Below are 21,958 nucleotides of genomic sequence, written 5' to 3'. Positions count from 1 at the left end.
GACAATCATATATAGAATTATAATGCTCCATATAATGCTTTGATTTGATGCGTATATAATGTTATTTTTCGAACATCTTTGTAAAAAATTGATTTTTGTAATTTTTGAAAAAATTCGATTTTATTTCGAGATTTCCTCTATAGGTGAAATATATTGAACAATATTCCTATGGGAGAAAATAATTGTAAGTATGAGTACTTTCATTAATACTATGGGTGCCATGGTTATCGCTCAAACGATCAAGTTGTATCTCGATTGCGTAAATTGAAATTTTGCTATTTTCTAAATTCACGGCAACAACATTCTTTTATCCTGATCGTACATCACAATATTTGAATGTGCGACCATTTGTTCAAGAAACCGTCAAGTTATTCTTCATTTTTCATGCCGCGGCGAACAAAAGCAGTTGCAAAGCGTATAAAGAACTTAGTTCAAAGCGCGAAAAATAGGGTAGAGCCATATGTCGTCAACACTGTTGAATTTGTGCTATCTGTATTATTGAGCGGCGCTACATTTTGCCAATCAGAATTTCAATTCATGCTGAATAACATCAAAGTTCCGTCAGAAGCTACATTTCATCGAGTCCAAGAAAAGGTTGGTCGTGTTATCATAGAAGTTGCCAGAGAATCTGTTAATTATTGGAAATCTCGAATGAGAAAATGTTCGGGACTTTTGTTTGACGGTTCTTGGAGTCAGAGAAGAAATGCAATGTTTTGCTATGTACAATTTGTAGAAGAGAAACTCAAAAAAATTGTAGATTGGGAAGTGATATCTAAATCTTTTAAAAATTTCAAAGGTAATTTCAACGGAAAATCAAATGAAATGGAATTTGAAGGCTTAAAAAGAATGCTGAAGCGTTGGAATAATGAAAAACGTGTAAATTTTTTTGTGCATGATGGCGATGTCAAAATTGTTTCTACAATCAAAAATACGTTCAAAGGTATCAGAGAATACAGAGATCCTGGACATTTTCTTAACAATATACAGAAAAAGCTCAAACTGCCAGAATTCAGAATCTTATCTAGCATTTCAAAGAATTTATTGCGTTGGCTTAGGCAACTTCTCAATGACACACATATGTCAATTAAAACAAAGAAGTTTTTATGGTTGAATTCCGCTAAACATTATGCCGGAAATCATAAATTTTGTCCAGATCCTGAAAAATGCAAGATGATTAAACCATGGAAATATGCAAAAAATAAAACTGCTATAAAAACACTTAAAAAATTCCTCGAAGATACCGTAAAAATCTTTGATATGGTAAAAAAGATTCATTCAACTCAAGTAGTTGAATCGATAAACCATATCAAAGCAATGCTTGCTAATAAAAATATTAATTGGCATGCTTCTTGGCCAATTAGGATGGCAGTCACAATATTGCATTTCAATGAAAGTATGTTTGAAACGATTGTAGCAATAAGATACAGGTTAAATTTACCAACAATGCCAGAAATGATGAACAGATATTTCAGAATGTATGATACAACAAAAGATTTAATCAAAGCATTCAAAAATTCAAAGCAAGTTCAAAAAAAGTTTGCGGCATTAAGAGCTATAAAGAGAGGTCTTCAAGCTACCGATGATTGTATTACTCTTAAATCACATAAATAATTATTAAATTTATTTCACCCTCAAAACATCATGATCTTGCACCTTCTTTGAATAAACGCTTTCACCTTCTATTTTTAATTAATGTTTTTTAATTGTCCAAAATTTTTAGATTATATAAGATATAATTTTTTATAAAAGTATTATTTTCTAAAAGATAAGTATATATTCTTAATCACAAAACCTAGCATTTTATCATATCTATATATCAGCTTCCTAAATATAATACTCATATAGTTAGTATGATTTTAATGTTTTTGAACATGAAACGAAAATATGATTACAATCATATAACATAATGGAGTTATTGATATAACTTATATGCATGATACATTAAGAGGTCTTCCAACAATATAGATATAGTTGTAGATTCCTATGATTCCTTTTATATTGTGAGATAATAACATTTTTATGCTGTCAGGAGCCTATGAGTGCCCATCCTTAAGATCTGGTTCTTTTTCTTTCAAACACTCTGAACTATAGTTCTTTATGACAATATTGTTTGTCGTTCGTGAGTCAACATTTGATGTTGGTTCAATTGGAACATTAACGGCACCAGCTAAGATGGATTTGCTTCTCATTTCATATAGAATAAAAACCTTTTATATGTATGAAATGAACAATATACTCGACAAGGGTTTGAATGTAAAGCTAACGAATGAAAATATTGTTGAATTCACTGAGACAGGTGCTGTGTATAAAGATGTAGATCTACAGAACAAAAGAGCAAAGGGAAGAAGCAGGAATATGAACAAAGGGTGGAAGCCTATAAAAATTTATGTCAATGATGGCTCAGGAGGTTCAAACATAAAGTATGCAGAAAGTTATAGAGTTTATGCTCTCAAAGGTGAAAAGCCTTCATTTAAGAACAGCTATTCTAACGCATATCCTCAAAAGCTAACGGATGGGGAAGTGGATGATATGAATGACAGCAAAAATATTAACAGAAATGGCGACAGAGATGCATGGAATTTGTTTACCATCAGTCAATTAAAGCATAAGATTTAAAACAATGTTGGTCGTTCCCATGGAATATTTTTGACTTTAATGGTATTAGTCATGATATGAATCTCAAGGTATGAACGAGGAGAGATGAGAGACTTATATGCTTCCCAAATTTCTTCAAAAGGTAATGTTATACCTGACTGTTTCCAAATGAGTTCAATATCATAGCGTGAGAAACCTTGAAAGATAACGAAGTCAGTTATGAGACGTTTTATGTTTAAAGCTAAAAACCTCCATGTTTGCATAAGTATTGCTACAGTTAAATGGTAATGTCTGACTTTAGTAATGATGTTAGCTAATGGTGAGTCTGGTTTTGACACTAAACCTTTTCTGGCGAAATCATCACAAACTAATAAAGTGTTTGAAGGATACTTTTTGAAGGGGTATTTTGAAAGTTTTGATCGAATGTAGTTTGTAAGTCGTTTCATATCGTAAACTCCTGAGTACTGACATAAGTGGTGTTTGTCAATAATTCTTTCCATCTCTTCTGAAGTCTTTTGCATTCCTGACTGTATGAACTCTACAATAGCATAATATTTTCTCTTACGTCGAATGTAACGTTGAAGAAATTCAATGAGTTCGCTATCTGGAACTTTAACGACAGATGCTTGAACTTTACTCATAAATGTTTTCGCTGTTGAATCCATAGAGTCTGAAGTTGCTGATATAATGATTTGGTCATAGTAAGAGTCGTTTCCTAAACGCTCTGTTATGAGTATATGACGAATGAGGTTAAATGTCTTACCTGAACCCATCTTTCCACAATAGAAATACACACCATTTGAACAGAATTCATAATCTTTGCTGAAAGGAAGAATAAGAGAAGAGTTAAGTTTGTCTGTAGTTTCATTCATGTCTTCATCTACGTCATGTATTAAATGCTTCATTTTATCTCCATTAAAAATGCAAGTCAGAAATATTCAGAACATAGCACCGAGTCTAACTGACAAGAGTATAAAGATATACTATGAACACGTTATGATGAAACCAACCAAAATTCAAGAAAGTCAGTATACTTATGAATATCCAAGACACTGGGTAGAGTATGTAGGAGGTGAGAAAGCTATTGAAATAAGACAAGTTAGAAGTATTCCAGCAGGAAGGACAATATTATTGAAGAACTTTAATGTTTTGAGATATAATGATGAAACAAAGAAGCAAGATAGTTTCCCTGTTGCTGTGTATGTGAACTTAGATACAGGAGATGACATGAAAGTTTTTAATACAAAGCTTCAAACGGTAGTGAGAGAACAACTGACTGCGGAAGGACATCCATTACCTTCAGAAGTTACCATAGCATATAATTTTGAAACAAATGCAATAGATTTTAAAATCGCCTCTGCAAAGAAGTCAGGTTTTACATTTAATGAAGCAGATGTATATTCGAATGAAAACTTCAAAGCTATTGCATGGTTAGATAATGACGATTGCTTTAAGAAAATATTTAAATTCAGTGACTCAAAGATGTCAATAGATGACCTTCGTGGAATGTTACCATCGACGTTTACAGTTGAAGGCTCAGCAGGATTGCTTACAAGATTGTCAATTGGTGGCGTTTGGTCTCGTGAGAACATTGTTATAAAATCCAGTATAAGTGAATTTGCTGAAGAATCTATATTATGTCTTTCAAACTACATGTATTCGCCGCCGAAGCATTATAGTATAACAAACTTTGTCAGTAAGTTTAACATAAGACTTGTCGAACCTTCTTCAATGAAAGATGTTGTGCTACCCAAAGACGGAAAGGATGGACTCATTATTGAGAATGATTTTAATAGCATATTAAATGAGCTTGTTCTTAAAGGTCGTTCATGATGAAATAACAGTTGTAGAAGATGTTAGCAATTGTTCAGCAATATTTTATTGAGAATATAGATGAGATAAGAAAGAAGTTAGATAGACCGCAAAGCGGTGAGGGCGAAGCACGTGAGAAGTTTATGTTTCATTGACTTTCTCCAGTAACGAGAACTTTTATGAGATAATATTGAAGAGAGATGATTTTAATATGGGGTAAATGGTAGCTTGGGCAGCTTTAGGCGCAATGGGAACAAAAGCATTAGCATTTGGAGCAAAAGCACTTGGAGCTTATGACGCAGTAAATAAAATGAGTGGAGGAAGGGTTTCAAAGACATTAGATGCAAATAAAGGAAAGATTGGAGGCTGGGTTGCAAAGAAGTTAAGATTAAATAAAATAGGGCTCATAAATAAAGCATCCAATTTGGTTGCGACTGAGTCAGAAAATGCTTTAGGAAAGGACGATGAGTTTGCAAAACACGCAAAAGACTTTAATGACCAGATGAAAGGTGAAACAATGCATTTAAATAGAGTCGATGGAACTAAAGAAAATGTTTCTTCTCCACCAGCGGTTTATCCATACGGACCTTATGGAATGTATGGAAACCCTTATGAACGACCATTTGACCCATTAACTGGTGGAAGTAATTGGTATCATTATGGACGAAGAAGAAAGACAGTCAAGTTGGAGACAGACGTGAAGAAAGCAACTAAAAAGAAACCAAGGAAGAGAGTTATAAAGCAATGAATTCAACAGGGTAGAAATGAGGTTAGAAATCGGGTTAGAAATCGGGTTAGATCTCACCACTTCACCTAAATTATTTTTGTGCTATGTTTTCATACGTGTGAGGGTGGTGATATCATTTATTTTTTATTTTATTTTTTAAAATTATTTTTATTTTATTTGGATGTAATGACAGAACAAAAGCAACTCATACAAATCAAAACATATAACAAACATACATTTAAACATTTATTCTTCCTTCCTGAGCATAACATGTTCTTTCAAATACATCCGAGACCAGTTGACTTTTCATTGACTGTTTATAAAGATAGAAATAGTTATATCATTAAACCATACGATGACGAAGGTAAGTTATGTAAATTGTACGTTAAGAAGTTAGAGAAAGTTTTGGCTTCAAAGTATGACTACAATAGGGTTAACACTGATGATGAAGATATTGAGGAAAATTTATGAGAACATTAGTAAAGTTGTTAGTGAGAACGATAGTGAGGTGAAATTGTTGGCGGCTTTGTAAATATTTAAGGTTAAGTTAGTTTTTGCGTTCATGTTGTAAAATATACGTTAACGGTTTTGTAAAGTGTCAAATTCACAAGTATTGGGTATGGTGGAACGCAGTGCCACCATACCCAAGACTTGTATACTAACTATTTGGTGTATAGGGAACATAAGTGGAACTGCAATATATTTGGCAGCTAAAGCATTTGAAATATCTGGGTCCAACATATAGACTGCAAGTCTGCTTTCTATTCTCTTGCATTCAAATTTTTCGCATGTGAACTTAACTGGGTCCCAAGCAGTATTGTTGTCTGCTGTTCCTGAGAAGTAGTAGTTTACCTCAGTGTTGAGGTTTGAGAAACCAAAGTCTAAGTCAACTTTCTCTTTGCACCATTTTCCAAATGGTATGCTGGCAGCTCCACCAGCTGTATCTGTAAGAGTGAATGGGTCTTGTGTTGGTGCAATGACTAAGTTATTTTTGCTTGGAGTAAGTTCAATAGAAATTTTTCCTGCCCAGTTTGGTAAGTATCTTAAGAACCTAAAGATGATGAAAGATGACAAAGGAACTCTTAGTTTCAGTTTTACTTTGGTTACTGCTGCTGCAGTTTGTCCAGAAAGGTTAACATAAACTCCTGGAACGTTAGGGTCAAGTCTTCTTATTTTCTCAATAGTTGCATACTGGTCTGTTTGTTCTCTAGCTTGTGGTTGTACTGAGTTTCTCAAAGCGAACCATTCATAGTTTGCCCATGTTACTGTTTGAACTAAGTCAGAGTTAGAATATATCTTATATCCCATGAAAACTTCTGGAGCATATTGGTATCCGACATAGAAAATTCCATTGCAACCTTTCTTGTCAGACAACTTGGCAGAAGGTTTTATTTCAATGTCTTGTTCCACGTATAAGAATGAGTTGTCAATAGAAATAATATGAAACCTGTCGCAAGCAATATCTACTGTTGTTGAAGAACCTTCTCCAAACTCACCTACGTTTCCATAAGAAACAGCAGTTGTATATTCGTAAGTTCCAGGAACTATTTCTGACCTTCTAATGGCATTGTCGCATTCGTTATACCATTCGGAAACATTTCCGTTCATGGCATCCAAAACTGTTGGCGTTATATTCTGAGCGGCGTACATTTCATATGGGTAAAAATATAGAATAGTTGGATTTATATGTCATAATAGAACCCACTCGGACCAAGCTTTACTTTCTTCCTGACTGAGTTTTTAACTCTTCTTTTTCCTTCATTGCCACTACTTTCACTAGATGAAGTTACTTCTTCACTACTTTCACTTTGTTCTACTCTTCTCTTCTTCTTTGGTGTCGCTTTTGGTAACTTGCCCTCTGCTTCAAGTTGTTGCATCTTTGCCTCATGTTCACCTAGTATGTTGTAAATTTCCCATGTCCTTTTTGCCTTTGGGCTCTGGTCGCCCATCTCAGGTAACCTATATCCTAGAAAGATTTTGTCATAGTTTGTATTTGAGTCGTCGCTTATTGTTTGCATGACTCTTTCCTGAGTTTCCGGTTCAAGCTCTTCAAACAGAGCTTGTCCATATGGAATAAGCTCGTTTCCAAATATATGATTTTGTAGCTATTCTGGTTTTCTTTCCATGTTACCAATAATATCTTTTGTGAATGGGAAAGCTTTTACCAAACGTTTCAGTCTTGCGTCATTTATTTCTGTAGTTGGTTTTATTTTGTCATGGAACATGTTTTTCAATACTAACATTTCATTTGGTACTGTCCATTTGAGTTTTCTTAAATATTCATCCCTTCTCGGTTCATTGTCTGCAAAGTAAGTTTTTATGACATTTTGCAAACTTTCGTTTGCAAGGTCATGTACAATAGGTTCTCTTCCTTCTCTCTCCCTAACTCTCTTTCTAAACTCTTCACCAAATATACCATCTCTATGGTTCTGTGTAGTTCTTTGAGATAAATGTTCTAGAACGTCAGGTGTTATATTTCCCTCAGCCATGTTCATTTCATACTGGTCCAAAATATCTGCATCTTTCATATCTTTCAATGGCATTAAAGCCGCGCTGAAAATACCAGCTATATCTGGTTCACCATTCACTTCCATTGCGTCTACAACTTCTTGGAATTGAGGTTGTAAGTTTATGAACCACCTATCCGGATTAGCTTTATGACCCCATCTCATTGTAGTTCCATAGTCTGCAGAAACAAAAGTAGGTTTGTTTCCATATTGGTTAGATTCTGAATGAACTTTAAACAATGTTTCATTTCTATATGTTTTGTTGAAATTAAACCTTTTATTTTCACCGAGTTCAGCCAAAGATTGAACGTTATATGGTCGTAAGTAAAAAGGATTATTGTATTTGCGTACATTTTCTTTCAGTACTTCCATTCTATGCTGAATATTTTCATCTGATGTTGGAGTCTTTTGTATGTCGGTGAACATTTTTCGATATTCTTCTACTATGTCAGCCGAATTTTTCTTAGACTCTTGGAAAGATTCCATATTCACCTCATACTCTTGTTGAGGGTCAAGATTTTTCGGCTGTTCCAAATCTTCATCTAGTTCTGTGAAGTTAGTTTCCAAAGGAGGGACTTGTTCGTTTCCTTCAGGCTCTTCTAGCTGTTGTTGCTGAACTATTTCTTCCATGTCTGGTTGTATCTGAACTTCTTCCTGTGGAGTTTCTTGTACCTCATCTGCTGGCATTTCATATATTCCGAGACCGTTTTTAACAAGTTCCCTATCTAAGTCATCCGGACTCATAAACCTTTCTTCTTTCGTTCCGTCTCTATTTTTTACGCGTTTCATGAAGAGAGTTGAATTATCATTTAGCTCTGACATCAAATATCTCGGAGTAAATTCATCCATGTCATTTGGATGATATGCTATTAAATCATATCCCTTAGCGAGCTTGTATTTTCCAGGTTTGAGATTATATCCGATTTGATGCTGAGCCATAAAGCTAAATAGGTTCGGGTCAGTATTTCCTTCCTTGAACTTTCTAATAGCTTCTTTATATCTGTCACTAAAGTCAAGAGTATCTGGGTAACCATAATCTTCCTTAAGCATTTTTAAGAATTCTTGGTTTCCTTTTTCTCTACTTCTTTTATGTCCTTGCTCTGTTTGTGGTTGTTGTTGTGCAGGGTTTTGAACTGTTGGTTGCTGTGCTGGTTGTGGAGGTGGTTGCTGTGCTGGTTTTGGTTGTGGTGCTGGATTTTGAACTGTTGGTTGCTGTGCAGGGTTTTGAACTGTTGGTTTTGGTTGTTGTTGTGGTGCTGGATTTTGAACTGTTGGTTGTTGTTGTGGTGCATGCCTGTGTCTGTGTCCATGTGACGATGTAAATGTTTTAGGTAGTCCTGGTGCAGGTGCTTCTCTTGGAGGGTTTGGTGGTATATAAGTTCCACCAGCTGGCACATATGTTCCATCTGCAGCATAATGTCCTACCTGACTTTTCGTTTTTAAGAAAGCATTTACTAGGTCTGTTTTGGTCTGTTGTAACTCTTTTTCTTGACTTTCCACAACAGTTGCTCTAACGGCGTCATAGGCACTTTGAACTGCCTGTCTCGTTGCTGCATCTGTTATTTTCGTCATATTTTGTGCTACTTCTCTACTAACTTTTGTCGAAACCTTCAGACTTCAGTTTCTTTCCAGATGAGAAGTCATTCACTAGTTTCACCTTACTATGAAGAGCTTCGAAGGCATTCTTAAAGTCAGCATTCATTAAAGCTTCATTTGAAACTGTCTTCATCCGCTTGTATTTTTGTCCTTATTGACCCTATAAGTTTGGGCTGCTTTAGCGTTGGCTGGGCATCTAACCAGTCATTATTAGCTTTTCTAATATCTGCGCTTTTCATTGCCTTTTGCATGGCTGCGTCGTTATTTTTACTTTCTTGTGCTAAGTTTTCATACTGTACGGTTTGGTTTTGCAACTGTAAAAGTTTTTTCTGCCTTTACATTTGCTTCAACTTCTTTTTTTATACTCATCGCTATCCATATATGTCTTCAGGGCTTTTTGTTTTATTTCTTCATCTTTCAGTACTTTATATTGAGTAGTATGGTTTTTCAAATTTATAACATCTTGTTCCATTTTTGCTACTTCTGCTGCTTTTTCTGACACTTTTTTTCGCATATTCCTCTGTACTTAGTTCTTTCAGTTGTTCTTTCTTTCTTCTTTTTTCTCTACGTTTAACTCATTGAGTTTCTTTGTGTGTCTGTCATATTCTAGTTTCTTTTCGTTTTCACTTATTTGTTTCTGTATGTCTATGTTTGACTTTTTGACATCTGTTATTTGATTTTTGAGTGAACTCAAATTCATTTGACTTTGAGGGTTATAAGCTGTTCCGTCTGCAGCTCCACCATAGCCTGCCATTTTTCGCTAAAAGTGCCGCTCTTAAACCTCCACTCTGTGCACCAATAACTCGGTTTAAAAGCATAGGGTTGCTTGACATTTGTTGCAACATAGTGAGGTCATTCATCATTTGTTGTTGCAACTGTTGTTGTGGTGTTAGTTTTACTATTGGATGTTTCAATGCTCCCTTCCTCTTACGTATATTCTTATGTAGCTTACGTGGCATTTTAAGTGAAGTTAAAAAGCGGTTTTTTGACAGATGTTTATATGACACTTTTTGTTCAGCACAAAAAACTACTCGTCAAAGTGTTGTCAGTTTTGTAAAATAACCGTCTTATCTCATTCTATAAGGGGGAAAAGGCTTCTCAAAGTATACTTCCTTGGAACGCCTGTAACTTTTCCTGTAGCGACGATAGACCATTACTTGTCCGGACAAAGTTATACTATTTTGAGTGCTCTACAAAAAAGTCAACGGTGACGACTCTCAAAAACCGTTGTGTAAAAAGTTTTACCGTTGGACAAAGAAGTATATATAGAAAACAAAAAACGTTTATAGTTCATTCAATATTTGAGATAAACCGTTTTTCCAACGGTAACTATTAAATAAAATAAAAAAATAGAGGGTCTCCGTTGACGAAAACGGTTTATCTCAAACTTTTCTATGAGTGGTCCGAAAAAAAAAGTTCATTTTTATCTAATGGAAGCCCAACGCTGTTAACCACAATTCAAACATTAACAATTCTCAACCGCTAACCAAAGCCAAAGCCCCACAACCTCCAAGAACCGGCACAGCGTTAGAATAACACACCAAAAAGTCTAACAGCGAATTAAGAGAAATTCTTCAACAAATTTGCTCTAAATATCTCAAAGACGCCGAAGAAAACACACAACCAGACGCTACATACAATACTCAGTTCTGTGAAGTTCTGAACAAAGCAATTACTAGTTCAATTGAACTTACTAAGACAATTCCAAGTCAATTGAGCTTAGCGATGTCTTAGTTCAGTATTTTCCAACATTTACTAAGCTTATAATGTTGAGAACTTTATACCAAGTTCGTCAAAATCTTCCTCGTTACATCCAACGGTCATTCGACACGAGAATTGCCGAATTCCAAGTCTTTAGTTACGGATATGACGAAGATGAATACGTTGACGAGTTTCGGAGACAACTGTACAAAATGGTTTGAATGTTATACGACAACACAATTTGAATTCGACTTTCTCGAATTCAACGCAGCCACCATTCATATCATTGCTCTTTACCTTTCCGAACAACAACAAGACCTCGCAGATGGAGATGTTGTTACTGTCGTCATGAAAACTCCTGAACAATTCGGAAAAAAGAAGTCTCTAATTGCCAAATTTGTTCCAGGACATCAGCTTTTCCAACGCACAGAAGTCTTCTGTATTCCTGGAACTAAGTTCTTTGTCAGGAGCGAACTCAAAGAAAGATATAATGTGTCATTCAATTACACATTATATAATGTTTTCGACCCGGAAGAAGGCTTCTTCCCAAAAGCAATGGAGGAGGAAGAAGAGGAGGAGGAAATACAAGACTCTATCCAAGAAGAGTCCTCCGAATTCACACCAGAAGACTAACAATTTTCCGAATAAAAACTTCATTTATACTAAACATCTTCGGGGCTAGAGGGCGCAACGCGCCTGGAAGCCCCACTCACCTGACCTCTATTTGGAAACAAAATAAAAGAACTGAAAAAAAATAGCAAGAAATTGCAGATTTTAAGATAGAAGTTGATCTGCTCTGATTAATATCAATAGATAACATATGATTTGTTTCATGGTTTATGCTCATTTCAAACAAATTTTAAAAATTTTATAATAATACTATTCTAAATATATATCTAATAGTGTCATATATATTATACATGAATGATGAAGAAGAAAAGTTTTGTTATTATAATTTATGAATTTGAATAAATTAGAAATTTGAAATTTTGCCCAAAAAAGTTAAATTCTATACCTGCAGTATGACTGTGTTGTAATGGTAGTAAGAATGGGCTAGCTCAAAGCAACTGCTCAAAACTTTCCCGCCAAAAACGCAAAAGTGTCATTTCTGCATGGAAGACCATAGCTGGAGTCACGCTCAACCATCCCCTTGCTGGTATGATGTGCAGCCTTTGTTCTGACCAATCATAGTGCTGAAAACGAAAAGTGACAAAATTTATAAATGAGTGAAACTTTGAAGACTAAAATAGTTCTTATTGGAAATTCTGGTGTTGGTAAAACATCAATTGTCCAAAGTTACAAAAATGGATCTATTCCTCAAAATCATCTGCCAACAATCGGTGCTGATCAAATGCAAATCCAAATGGAGATCCTCAACCGTACTGTCCATGTCCATGTTTGGGATACCGCTGGCCATGAAAAGTACAGAACCATTGGAAGTTTATACTATCGTGATGCCGAAGGCTGCTTTTGCGTTTTTGATTATTCTGATGAAGAATCATTCAAGGAATTACCTAAATGGATCGAAGATTTTGAAAATGTTGTTGGGCAAAATAAAGTCATTGCAATTGTAGGAAATAAAAGCGATTTACCCAAAAAAGTCAATGATAATGAAGCCTTAGCTTTTGCCGACTCACGCGGATTTAAATTCTACCAAACATCTGCAATTACTAATTTTGGAATTGCTGATTTATTTGAAGGAGTAGTTTACGAAATTATGTCACATAAAATTTCTCAAAATACAGCAAAAGATGAAGTCGTCCAAGTTAAAGAACCAGAAGTTAAACCAGACGAACCAGAAAATGAAAAACCTCAATCTTGCTGTTAATTTTTGCGATTTTAATTTATTTAATTAATCGATTTCATACTGTTTATTAAATAATTTGCTTTTAGTACTTTGAAATTTCATAATATAATAAATAACATAAAATATTTTTATAAATATTACAAAAAATAATAAAAACATATATAATTTATAAGTTAAGGTCTATTGGAGAATCTACTTGATTCAAATTGAAATGTAGATCATCGGAAAAATCAATTTCGATATTTGGTTCTAACGTATTGGAATAGTCAATTGGTTCAAACGGAGCTATACAATCGTATTCTTCGGTAATGATTTGATTTTGATTAATTTCTTGTTCTTGAATTCTTTTAGGAGCTATTTTTGGTTTAAGCAGGACAAATTTTGGAGGCTTACCGAGATCAGAGCATAATGACGATGGATTTTTTCGAATTTTTCTTCTAATGCTTTCAATTTCTGCTTCAGATGAAAAGACTCCTTCTTTAACAAGAGTTCCGTTTTTTCCAACACGGTACACTATTCCTTGATCAGAAGAATACCTTTTATATATCAATCTGGGATTGAGAGTTCCAGACTTTCCCATGCTGAATATAAAAATGAATTATTGAATATTTTGACTAGTATTCATATCAAAAAAATGAAATGAAGTAAACTAGTCAAATGAGAAATTTGAGTAATGGCAGACAACTGGCGTGTAGCATCAATGAAAATTAACCTTATACATATGAATTGAAATAAAGTTTTAAAATCAATTAAAGAAATATACAAGATTTTTTTGCCAATCACTCCAAATCACTTGATTTTATGAATATATGTCAAGTATCACGCATAATTAATAATAATATTTTTTATTTTCAAAAAGGTACTTTTAATGGGTATATTAATATCTCTAGTTTCTAGCCTGAATCAATATAGAGTTCATATGCAAAAAGTGAAACTACTATGGTGTGGAAAAAATATCAAAGTTCCCCACTTATATATAACAAACAATTTATGAGAATTAAATGGAAAAATAAAATACAAAGACATATATAAAGGATAACTAATCCTTTTTGCATCTAATCGTTTTTGCAAGACGACGTGTAAGAGGTACACGTGATATTCTGGATTTACTAATTTCAGATAATTTTTGAAGCATTTTATTTTGAACAATAGCACTGTGACTACGTGCTGCAACTTGCCTTTCTCTTATTGGTTTCTTTGTTATTGCAAAGCTTGCAAAGTAAGGCATATTTAATAATTCATCAACTGATGCTCGTGTTTCTTCACAATAATCTAGGCAACGATTAATAACATCTCTAAACTGAGGATCTTTGATGGCAAAAATAGGAAATATACCGTCATTAACTAATTTAATTAATGTTTTGAAATTATCTGCAAAAAATGGATGTATATGTAGGAAAATGTAATAGAAAGTTATTCCGACTGCCCAAATATCAGCTTTCATTGGGTCATACGCCTTTCGTTTTAAAACCTCAGGCGACATGAATAGCATAAAATCTCTGTAATCAATTTGCTGGATATCACGTTCGTATAATGAAGCAATGCTAGCTTGGCACAGCTTGACTTTCCCATTTTGGTCAATCATGAAATTTGAGGGTTTCAAATCAGTGTGAGAAATACCTCTATCATGAAACATCTTGATGGCACATAAAATTTCATAGCAATATTTCTTCAATTGGTCTGAATTTAATGAAATTTTTTTGGTATTGTGAGAATAAAATTCTGAAGGGCAGCATTCCATGAGAATATAGACAAAATTTTTGTATCTATAGTACTTGTATACTTGCATGGATGAATTGGGGAAAAAATAATCGATTTTCTTTAGATCGGAGTCTCTGAAACATTCTTCATGTATCTTTTCCAGGGCAAAATTCTTTTGTTGTTTTGTGCTATATACAAGATAAATATATCCATAATCTCCTTCATCTATAATTCTATCCAGTTTGATTCCTTGACTTTCAAGAAATGCAGAATCACTGGTATCAATCATAAATGTAATTTCGTAAACTTATTAAAAGTTGATTGAACACATTTATTATCCTTTTCAATTTATTGAAATCAATTTATTATTAATTATTTAAAATATAAATTTACACCAAAATATATTTGATATGTTCAGTGCTTTCAAATAAAATTTTTATAAATTAATTTCATAAACATGATGCACACTATAAATTGTGATATATTTATTCACCTTAATTCTATATATACAAAATTTTGAATATACTTTACATCACATTCAAAATTTAATTTTATTTTAAATTTTTGAATCATCGTGCAATAAAATTTTACAATTTATGCATCCACATCTAGTAATTATGAATTTAAAAATTTATTAGCATTGACCAATTTACAGATTATCGTCTCAGATTTTTCATTCTGCATAGCTAACATAATGATCATACGAAAAACTATCTAAGTCATTAATAAAACAAACAAAAAACATACAATTTATTATGATATTAATCTTTTCTAACTATCACATTCTTCAACTTTTGCAGTTTAACAGCACATGATATCTTTTTAAATTCAGAGTGAGATTTTGATGATTTGAGAACAATTTTCCTCTTAATCACATCACCGTTGCTGTTAATATCAAATGGAACGCATGTTACATCTTGTTTCTTAATGGAAAGCTTAGGTTCTAATAGATGCGTCACGTAGTTACAAGGTGAAGTGATCTCCACAATCCCACATGAATTAATTGGATTTACTATATAATAGCTTGTTGAAAATACTGTAACAACATTAGATCCGAGTTGTAATTTAGATCCGTTAGCGCACTCATGAGATCTGATAATTTCTAAGAATTGACGGACAGCATCGATTCCAAAGAAATATCCTTTACCACGAGAATTATCACCAAACCAATTAATATTTTCACATGGATCGCTCCATACTAATGCAGTGATAATTGGATTGCTTTGGAAGGATATTATTGGCTTTGGAATGCTTTGAATTTGACTGAGGTTCTCTACGTTTGGTCCTATTCCTCCATGAACAAGGAAATATGAATTATTGACAACAGCAGCTAATGGAAAGTATGAAAAGATATCGTTAAACAGTTGGAAAATATATTCATTGTATTGGGATAGCACTTGACTCCTAAAACCATATTCTGCATTGACCTGAATAAATTCATGATTTCCTCTAAGGAGGTAAATTTGAGTTGGGTATGCAAGCTTGAGGCTAAATAGAAGTATAAGTATTTCTACAGAAAAATCACCTCTGTCGACTAAGTCTCCGAGAAAAATAAACCGAGAATTGTTGAGATTGCTTTGAGAGAACTTAAGAATTCTAAGTAAATCACGGAGGTTACCATGAAGATCACCAATTACATTGAAGTTTCCCTCTAAATTAAGGAGCGTAGGTTCACTTTGGAAAACATTTTTGACCATTTTGAGCAATTGGAGCAAATCATAAGTCTTGAGCTGTGGTACTTGAATGTCCTTAAGGCAAGATTCTATATTAATATTTTTAAAAGCTTCAATAATGCATTGGGATAGCATGAGTGATAAAGTTTGAATATTTCTAATCATTTGAGGGAACTAATTTAATTATTTGTGATCTAATTTAAATTGTATTGAATTAATACCGTGCTTAGCAATTTAATCATATACCAAATACAACCAATAAGCTTATTCGATTAAATTTAATACGGACAAACATTTATGTCAAATTTTGATTTTTATTTAAATAACATTAAACATTATAAAAATGATTATTTTTAAATTGTGAAGTTTCTCAAAAGTGTCCCAAATAACTAATTCAATTTTATGTTTTCCAATTCGAGTATATTTATGTTCTAAATACTGACTGGCATTAATCCATTCGTTAAATGTTTCATTTCAATGAGTTATATTTAGTTGAATGTTTAAAATATTAACTATCTTTTATCTATTATATTCTTTCGGCCAGGCAATTTAACGTCGAAAAAATAACCCAAAAGTGGGAATTTTAACTTGTAGCAGAGGAATTTTTGAATACAAATGAGCAAACTTTTGAAATAGAATTTGCTCTATATCAGATGAGCTCCACACTGGTGAAATTTGGGGTGATTTTACCAACGATATCTCAAAAATTAGATTCTTATTAACTTCAATTTGCCGAGTTAACCAAAATGTTTTATGTGTATTAAGAGGATATTGGATAAGCATGCAATATCTACGCTTATTATACAAACTTGAGTTTTGATGATTATCTTGAAATTAAGAATTTAGGTTTGGAATTTTCATGTATCATCACGGCTGTATGCATATAAACAGATGTAGAGTAGTATGGCTATCAAAAATAACCCAGTTTTATTGAAAAATACAGGTGCTACAAGTTAAATTTATGTTACGGAGTTATTTTTCAGACGTTATAAATTTGAATGACTCTCATTTTGAATGCAAATTTGCTTATCTGAATAACATGAATATTTTATTTATAAATCTTACAAAAATAATTAATCTGACAGTAATGCTTTTCAAAAATGAATTTTAAGTTTTGATTCTATAATGTTCAATATTTATATTTTAAGCGATTTTGATTTTCTTTTTAATGTTTCAATTCATTTCAATATTGTAATCACTGACCAAGTTTACGATCGAAATTTAAATTTATTCAAATCTATTTTTATTCTTCCTGTTACAGTTAAATATCGCATAAAATGTTAATTTTAACTGATTAATTTATTCATTAATTTTTAAAACCTTGTAAGAATCGATTAAATATGTACATATCTTATAAAATGATTGTTCACACCCATAAACATGATTTTTATTGCAGTTTCTACATAAAATAAATTTTAGTTCAATAATTCAGACTCCAAATACATAAATATAGTGGTAATAATAATAATAAAATCATAGCAACCAAATTCTTAAACCGGTCTAATTCCATTCAACTCAGCCCACTCCACGAGTTGTCTTGGTACTTCATCCAAAACGGCAGCAGCCAGTGCTGTGTAGTGCTTTTTTGCGAATTCGTTGAAAGGCACGAACTGGACGAGATCTCTAACCATCTTGTAACCTGCACGGGACACGAGTGGTTCATCATCAGCGTCGAGTACATCCATTGCATCGAAGTTTGCGTTTCCAACACCTACTATGATGATTGAGAGCGGCTTGTTTCCTGCGTCAACAATTGCGTCAATTGTATCCATCATATCGTTGATGATGCCATCTGTGACAATTAAGAGGATTGTGTATGTCCTGGACTCCTGCCAGGCCTGGATTGCCATGCTTGTTGCACGCCTGATGATGTGAGCGAACAGCGTTGGTCCTGAGAGGGCAACCTGGGACAAAGCGTACTTGTAGCAGCCGACAATACCCTCGAGGCCGTGGACGCATGGATTGGCCTCGTTGAAGTTGAGGGCAAAGCAGTGGTTTGCTTGGAAACCAACTTTGGCACCGAAACCAAAAACAGGGAACTCTTGGTCGGAGTCGTACGGGCAGAGGATTTCTCCGACAGCGCGAATGCACTTTTCGTACTGGTTTAGATAGTCAGCGCCCATGTAGTGAAGGGAATTCATGTTGCGTGGGTCGCCGTTGGAGGAGGTAAAGTCGATAGCTGTAATGAGATTAAGTTGAACGCCGTTGCGGAGGTAGTCAACAAAGGTGTATTTTTGGTTGATGACAACTAAAGTGCATGTTAGCTCACCAACTTTGTTGCGATGCTCGTCCATGATGTCTTGGGTTTGCATGAGGCTTTCACTGATCCTTTCATATGTTGTTTCGATGAATCCAATCTGCTCGGCGTGAGTTGTTGATCTGTAATGCATCACTGAGATCTTAAGCGGACGTGCTGGGTCACAGTTGCAAAGAGTTTGATATGGAATGGAGAATTTCTTCCACTGGCACTTTTTACTAACTTCTGATTGGAATACAGGCAAGAATGACCCACTTTCGGATCCTTTTGAAATAACAAAATACGGAGAGTTGCTGGTGAGAAAATGCATCTTCTTCAGGTTCTTTGCTTTGAATTGCATTTCGATAACGGCGCCAGAGTTCTCAACTTGCTCTGGGGTAATATGAATTATGCCTCTCTTCTTATCATTATGAGGGATTTTGAGCTCGAGCGTTGTAGTACCTCTATTAGCAATGATTTGGGAAAGGTCGATTTGGGCTTCGCCGATGAAATCTTGGGATGAAAGTGTCGAGGTATCTGAGTCAACGTCATATACACGAAACATGAGTGGCTGCTTAATTTCGAAGATGTATTGAATGGTGAAAAACTTAACCCATTCTGGATTTAAGTTGTTCCAAACAACTTCGGTTCTTGCATATTCACTCCATTTACCATTATTCCAGACAAATAAAACGCAGATCGGATCAGAAACTGTTATGATGTCCATGTCAACTAGTTCATTTGCTTTGACGTGTAGTTCAACTGTTGGAAAATTACTGTTTGGGTTTAGGGCAGATTTTGCACCTCCAACTGCTGAGGTGCCTGAGTAGTTATCAGCAACGTGTGACATTTATCAAAATTATGAAAAAATTTTTAATCAAAAACTTGATTTTATGATTTAATTTTTTAAAAATGGAAATAAAATGGTAAAATAAAATGATGTTATGCTCAAGAAATATTGTAAAAAATTTTATCGGATCTCAAAATTTGACAAGATCCGATGTTTGAATAAAAGTGCCAAAAATTCAGAGGTGTAATTTTTTTCGTTTTACGAAATTTTTTGCAAAGTATTTGATTGTAATTTTTCTGGAAATCAATCATTGAAACTCATTTTTATACTTTTTCCGTTACTAGAAAATGACCTTTGTTGTCAATTCATGCAATGTTAAGCACTTCATAGAGAAAAAAAAAATATAATGTTTTTTTTTTCTATTCTCCTTGTTACTTGAGGATACCACTTGCATTGATACAGGTGTAAAAATGATTTCATGGGTAATAACTAAGGTTTAGCACTAAATACCTTATAAGGGTAAATTATAATTATAAGTATTGTGGAATTTTAAATGCATAAAATTTCTTTCATGGGCTTAAACTGCATTATCAGTTGACATCAACAATAATTATTTTTTTTTGGTGAATCAAAAGATAACAATGCTAATAGTTCAGTATTCATTAATTTGATATACAATTTATATTGCATCTTTTGTTTATGTCTATCTTAAACCGGATGGAATTCATTTTCTAATTTTTTTTCCTTAGTTAGTCAACAATAAAGTATAAACTAATTTGTATCATTGATCATTGTTGGTGATTCATTTAAAAGAATTCTTGTAACAGATATTATGAATGAAAGTTGAAATGTGCTGATCAAACATAATTCTTAAGTTTTCAACCTATACTTGATAAGACAAGCATTATTTATATATAAATATCTTTAGCAATTCCTTAATAAATTCAGATATTTCATATTGAAAATAAAAAATTATCCGAAAATCAATAACTATAAAAATATGAATATATACATACATTATGGTACTATCAAAAAAAAAAAAAAAAAAAAAAAAAAAAGGCAGTGGGGCTTCCAGGGCTGCGCCCCTCTAGCCCCTGAAGATGTTTAGTATAAATGAAGTTCTTATATACGGGTCTTCCAGGAGCTTTTCACAAAATATATATGTTTTCATGTTTTGTCACTTTTCTGTCACTTTTCAGGTAAAAACATTTTTATTATATATATATAAAATGAATTTTACAAAACCACCGTTACCCTTCTTTGGAAATAAGAGTAGATGTAAAGATATTCTATTGAGAGAACTTAAGAAACTACCGAATGGTCTAACATTTGTAGATTTGTTCGGTGGAAGTTTCTATATATCTCATTTGTGCCATACTGTATTTCCTGACTCAAAGATTATATGCAATGACTTCGACAACTATATGAACCGTCTCAAACATATACCAGACACAAACAAAATATTGAAAGAGTTAAAAGAAAAGATACCTATAGGTAAGATGGAACGTATACCATTAGATAAGAAAAATACTGTCAGAGAGGTTTTGAAAAAAGCAGAGTATATTGACTGGGATAGTATATCTTCTAGACTATTGTATAGTGGTTCTATAAGAGTTCATGACATTGAAACACTTATGTCAAAAGTTTTATATCTTAACTATACAAAGGTTTTCAAAGAGAACATAGAAAAATATACTGAGGGTATAGAGTTTGTGAGATGTCGTTGGACAGAGTTGTATGAAAAATATAAAGACAAGGAAAATGTTTTCTTTATAGTAGACCCGCCGTTCTATAACACATATGATTTTCAATACCAAGTAGACTGGACTTTGAGAGACTCTTTAGAAACTTTAGACGTTGTACATAACCATCCATGCTTTTACTTTACATCCGATAAAAGTGGTTTGGAAAGTGTCATGAGATGGTTAGAGGACATACATGACTATGAGTTTAGATACGACAAGATAGAATATGAGAGAGGTCCTATAAACCGGAAAAAGTGTCATAATAAAGAAATTTTATTGGTAAGTAAATGTGGTTTGAAATAGGACTACTTGTTTTAGGTTTTTTCCATTGTGTCATTTACTTATTTGACGTGGCAGAAAGATATAGAGAATATGAAGATGAACCAATGCCTGCAAATGTTCAGCATATGTACTCGTAAGAGATATTTTTATCTAATATTAAATGGACGCACAGAACTTAGCGAATGCACAGCAACCTGGACAACCAAACCCAGAGAATATTCCAAATGAAGTTAGAATACAAACTGCAATGGCAAACTATGGTCAAGTGCCAACAGATGTACAAATGCAAACTGCCATGTCAAATGACGCTGCGTTAGGTTTGCCACCATGGTATGCAAATATGAGATGGAAAGAGTTTTATACAAACCCTGAAGTGGGATATAAACAACTCTATGCAGATGACGCGAACACAGGAGTTGACCCAGAGTATGTTTTCTACCAGAGGAGAAACAGAATGTATGAGCTCCAGTTAAAGAATGCTATGGAACTCAACAGGAAACGTAAGAGACTAGGTGGACATTAGATTTTTACATATAGTAAATGGGTTTCTTCAGTAGTATTGGAAACTTCTTCAGAAGAGTTGGAAGAGGTATATGGAATGGAATAAAATCTGTCGGAAGAGGAATTTGGAACGGAGTCAAAAATATTGGTAAAAGAGTAGGTCAGTTCGTTGGTATTATACCTAAAGACCCTGAACCAGAAGAACAAGCTCCTGTTATACAACAGCCTGAACCTGCACCACAGTCTAGTTGGCAACCAAATCCAACACCTCAACCGTATTAAAAA

General features: G+C 33.7%; 15 protein-coding genes across 15 annotated transcripts, besides 5 other annotated features; 9 read left to right on the top strand and 6 right to left on the bottom strand.

Moving 5' to 3' along the window:
- Positions 1–2,049: part of a mobile genetic element that runs on past the window's edge.
- Positions 1–5,798: part of a mobile genetic element that runs on past the window's edge.
- Positions 823–1,611, top strand: TVAGG3_0253640 (uncharacterized protein; the record flags this gene model as incomplete). Its single annotated transcript, XM_051228130.1, has 1 exon — positions 823–1,611. One exon carries the CDS (start codon positions 823–825, stop codon positions 1,609–1,611), a length of 789 nt encoding a protein of 262 aa, XP_051113116.1.
- Positions 2,098–2,616, top strand: TVAGG3_0253620 (uncharacterized protein; the record flags this gene model as incomplete). Its single annotated transcript, XM_001303372.1, has 1 exon — positions 2,098–2,616. The coding sequence occupies one exon, from the start codon at positions 2,098–2,100 to the stop codon at positions 2,614–2,616; it is 519 nt and encodes a 172-aa protein (XP_001303373.1).
- On the bottom strand, positions 2,613–3,467 carry TVAGG3_0253610 (protein of unknown function, DUF4106 family; the record flags this gene model as incomplete). The annotated part of the gene is made up of 1 exon (XM_051228129.1): positions 2,613–3,467. The coding sequence occupies one exon, from the start codon at positions 3,465–3,467 to the stop codon at positions 2,613–2,615; it is 855 nt and encodes a 284-aa protein (XP_051113115.1).
- On the top strand, positions 3,517–4,396 carry TVAGG3_0253600 (uncharacterized protein; the record flags this gene model as incomplete). Its single annotated transcript, XM_001303371.2, has 1 exon — positions 3,517–4,396. A coding segment is annotated over one exon (880 nt), but the record flags the coding sequence as incomplete, so codon positions are not given.
- TVAGG3_0253590 (protein of unknown function, DUF4107 family) lies at positions 4,628–5,155 on the top strand (the record flags this gene model as incomplete). The annotated part of the gene is made up of 1 exon (XM_001303370.1): positions 4,628–5,155. One exon carries the CDS (start codon positions 4,628–4,630, stop codon positions 5,153–5,155), a length of 528 nt encoding a protein of 175 aa, XP_001303371.1.
- Positions 5,156–5,798: a terminal%2Cinverted (terminal inverted repeat of Maverick-1C transposon ID:TVAGG3_0253580).
- Positions 5,799–6,115: 317 nt separating this feature from the next.
- Positions 6,116–7,863: a mobile genetic element.
- On the bottom strand, positions 6,817–7,152 carry TVAGG3_0253570 (protein of unknown function, DUF4106 family; the record flags this gene model as incomplete). The annotated part of the gene is made up of 1 exon (XM_051228128.1): positions 6,817–7,152. The coding sequence occupies one exon, from the start codon at positions 7,150–7,152 to the stop codon at positions 6,817–6,819; it is 336 nt and encodes a 111-aa protein (XP_051113114.1).
- A 3,249-nt stretch (positions 7,864–11,112) lies between the features above and the next one.
- On the top strand, positions 11,113–11,571 carry TVAGG3_0253550 (uncharacterized protein; the record flags this gene model as incomplete). The annotated part of the gene is made up of 1 exon (XM_001303369.2): positions 11,113–11,571. One exon carries the CDS (start codon positions 11,113–11,115, stop codon positions 11,569–11,571), a length of 459 nt encoding a protein of 152 aa, XP_001303370.2.
- A 589-nt stretch (positions 11,572–12,160) lies between these two features.
- Positions 12,161–12,893, top strand: TVAGG3_0253540 (GTPase protein; the record flags this gene model as incomplete). The annotated part of the gene is made up of 1 exon (XM_001303368.2): positions 12,161–12,766. The coding sequence occupies one exon, from the start codon at positions 12,161–12,163 to the stop codon at positions 12,764–12,766; it is 606 nt and encodes a 201-aa protein (XP_001303369.1).
- An 18-nt stretch (positions 12,894–12,911) lies between these two features.
- TVAGG3_0253530 (uncharacterized protein) lies at positions 12,912–13,325 on the bottom strand (the record flags this gene model as incomplete). Its single annotated transcript, XM_001303367.1, has 1 exon — positions 12,912–13,325. The coding sequence occupies one exon, from the start codon at positions 13,323–13,325 to the stop codon at positions 12,912–12,914; it is 414 nt and encodes a 137-aa protein (XP_001303368.1).
- Positions 13,326–13,623: 298 nt separating this feature from the next.
- On the bottom strand, positions 13,624–14,732 carry TVAGG3_0253520 (protein serine/threonine kinase protein; the record flags this gene model as incomplete). The annotated part of the gene is made up of 1 exon (XM_001303366.2): positions 13,785–14,534. The coding sequence occupies one exon, from the start codon at positions 14,532–14,534 to the stop codon at positions 13,785–13,787; it is 750 nt and encodes a 249-aa protein (XP_001303367.1).
- A 356-nt stretch (positions 14,733–15,088) lies between these two features.
- On the bottom strand, positions 15,089–16,284 carry TVAGG3_0253510 (phosphoprotein phosphatase protein; the record flags this gene model as incomplete). The annotated part of the gene is made up of 1 exon (XM_001303365.1): positions 15,208–16,284. One exon carries the CDS (start codon positions 16,282–16,284, stop codon positions 15,208–15,210), a length of 1,077 nt encoding a protein of 358 aa, XP_001303366.1.
- Positions 16,285–17,244: 960 nt separating this feature from the next.
- Positions 17,245–19,308, bottom strand: TVAGG3_0253500 (copine family; the record flags this gene model as incomplete). Its single annotated transcript, XM_001303364.1, has 1 exon — positions 17,610–19,205. The coding sequence occupies one exon, from the start codon at positions 19,203–19,205 to the stop codon at positions 17,610–17,612; it is 1,596 nt and encodes a 531-aa protein (XP_001303365.1).
- Positions 19,309–20,175: 867 nt separating this feature from the next.
- Positions 20,176–21,958: part of a mobile genetic element that runs on past the window's edge.
- On the top strand, positions 20,375–21,193 carry TVAGG3_0253490 (phage tail repeat-like family; the record flags this gene model as incomplete). The annotated part of the gene is made up of 1 exon (XM_051228127.1): positions 20,375–21,193. One exon carries the CDS (start codon positions 20,375–20,377, stop codon positions 21,191–21,193), a length of 819 nt encoding a protein of 272 aa, XP_051113113.1.
- Positions 21,333–21,695, top strand: TVAGG3_0253480 (uncharacterized protein; the record flags this gene model as incomplete). The annotated part of the gene is made up of 1 exon (XM_051228126.1): positions 21,333–21,695. One exon carries the CDS (start codon positions 21,333–21,335, stop codon positions 21,693–21,695), a length of 363 nt encoding a protein of 120 aa, XP_051113112.1.
- TVAGG3_0253470 (serine threonine-protein phosphatase family) lies at positions 21,713–21,955 on the top strand (the record flags this gene model as incomplete). Its single annotated transcript, XM_051228125.1, has 1 exon — positions 21,713–21,955. The coding sequence occupies one exon, from the start codon at positions 21,713–21,715 to the stop codon at positions 21,953–21,955; it is 243 nt and encodes an 80-aa protein (XP_051113111.1).

This window comes from Trichomonas vaginalis, chromosome IV, assembly GCF_026262505.1.
Source record: "Trichomonas vaginalis G3 chromosome IV, whole genome shotgun sequence".
NCBI classification, from domain to species: domain Eukaryota; phylum Parabasalia; order Trichomonadida; family Trichomonadidae; genus Trichomonas; species Trichomonas vaginalis.
This window is presented reverse-complemented; position numbering and strand designations above follow the sequence as displayed.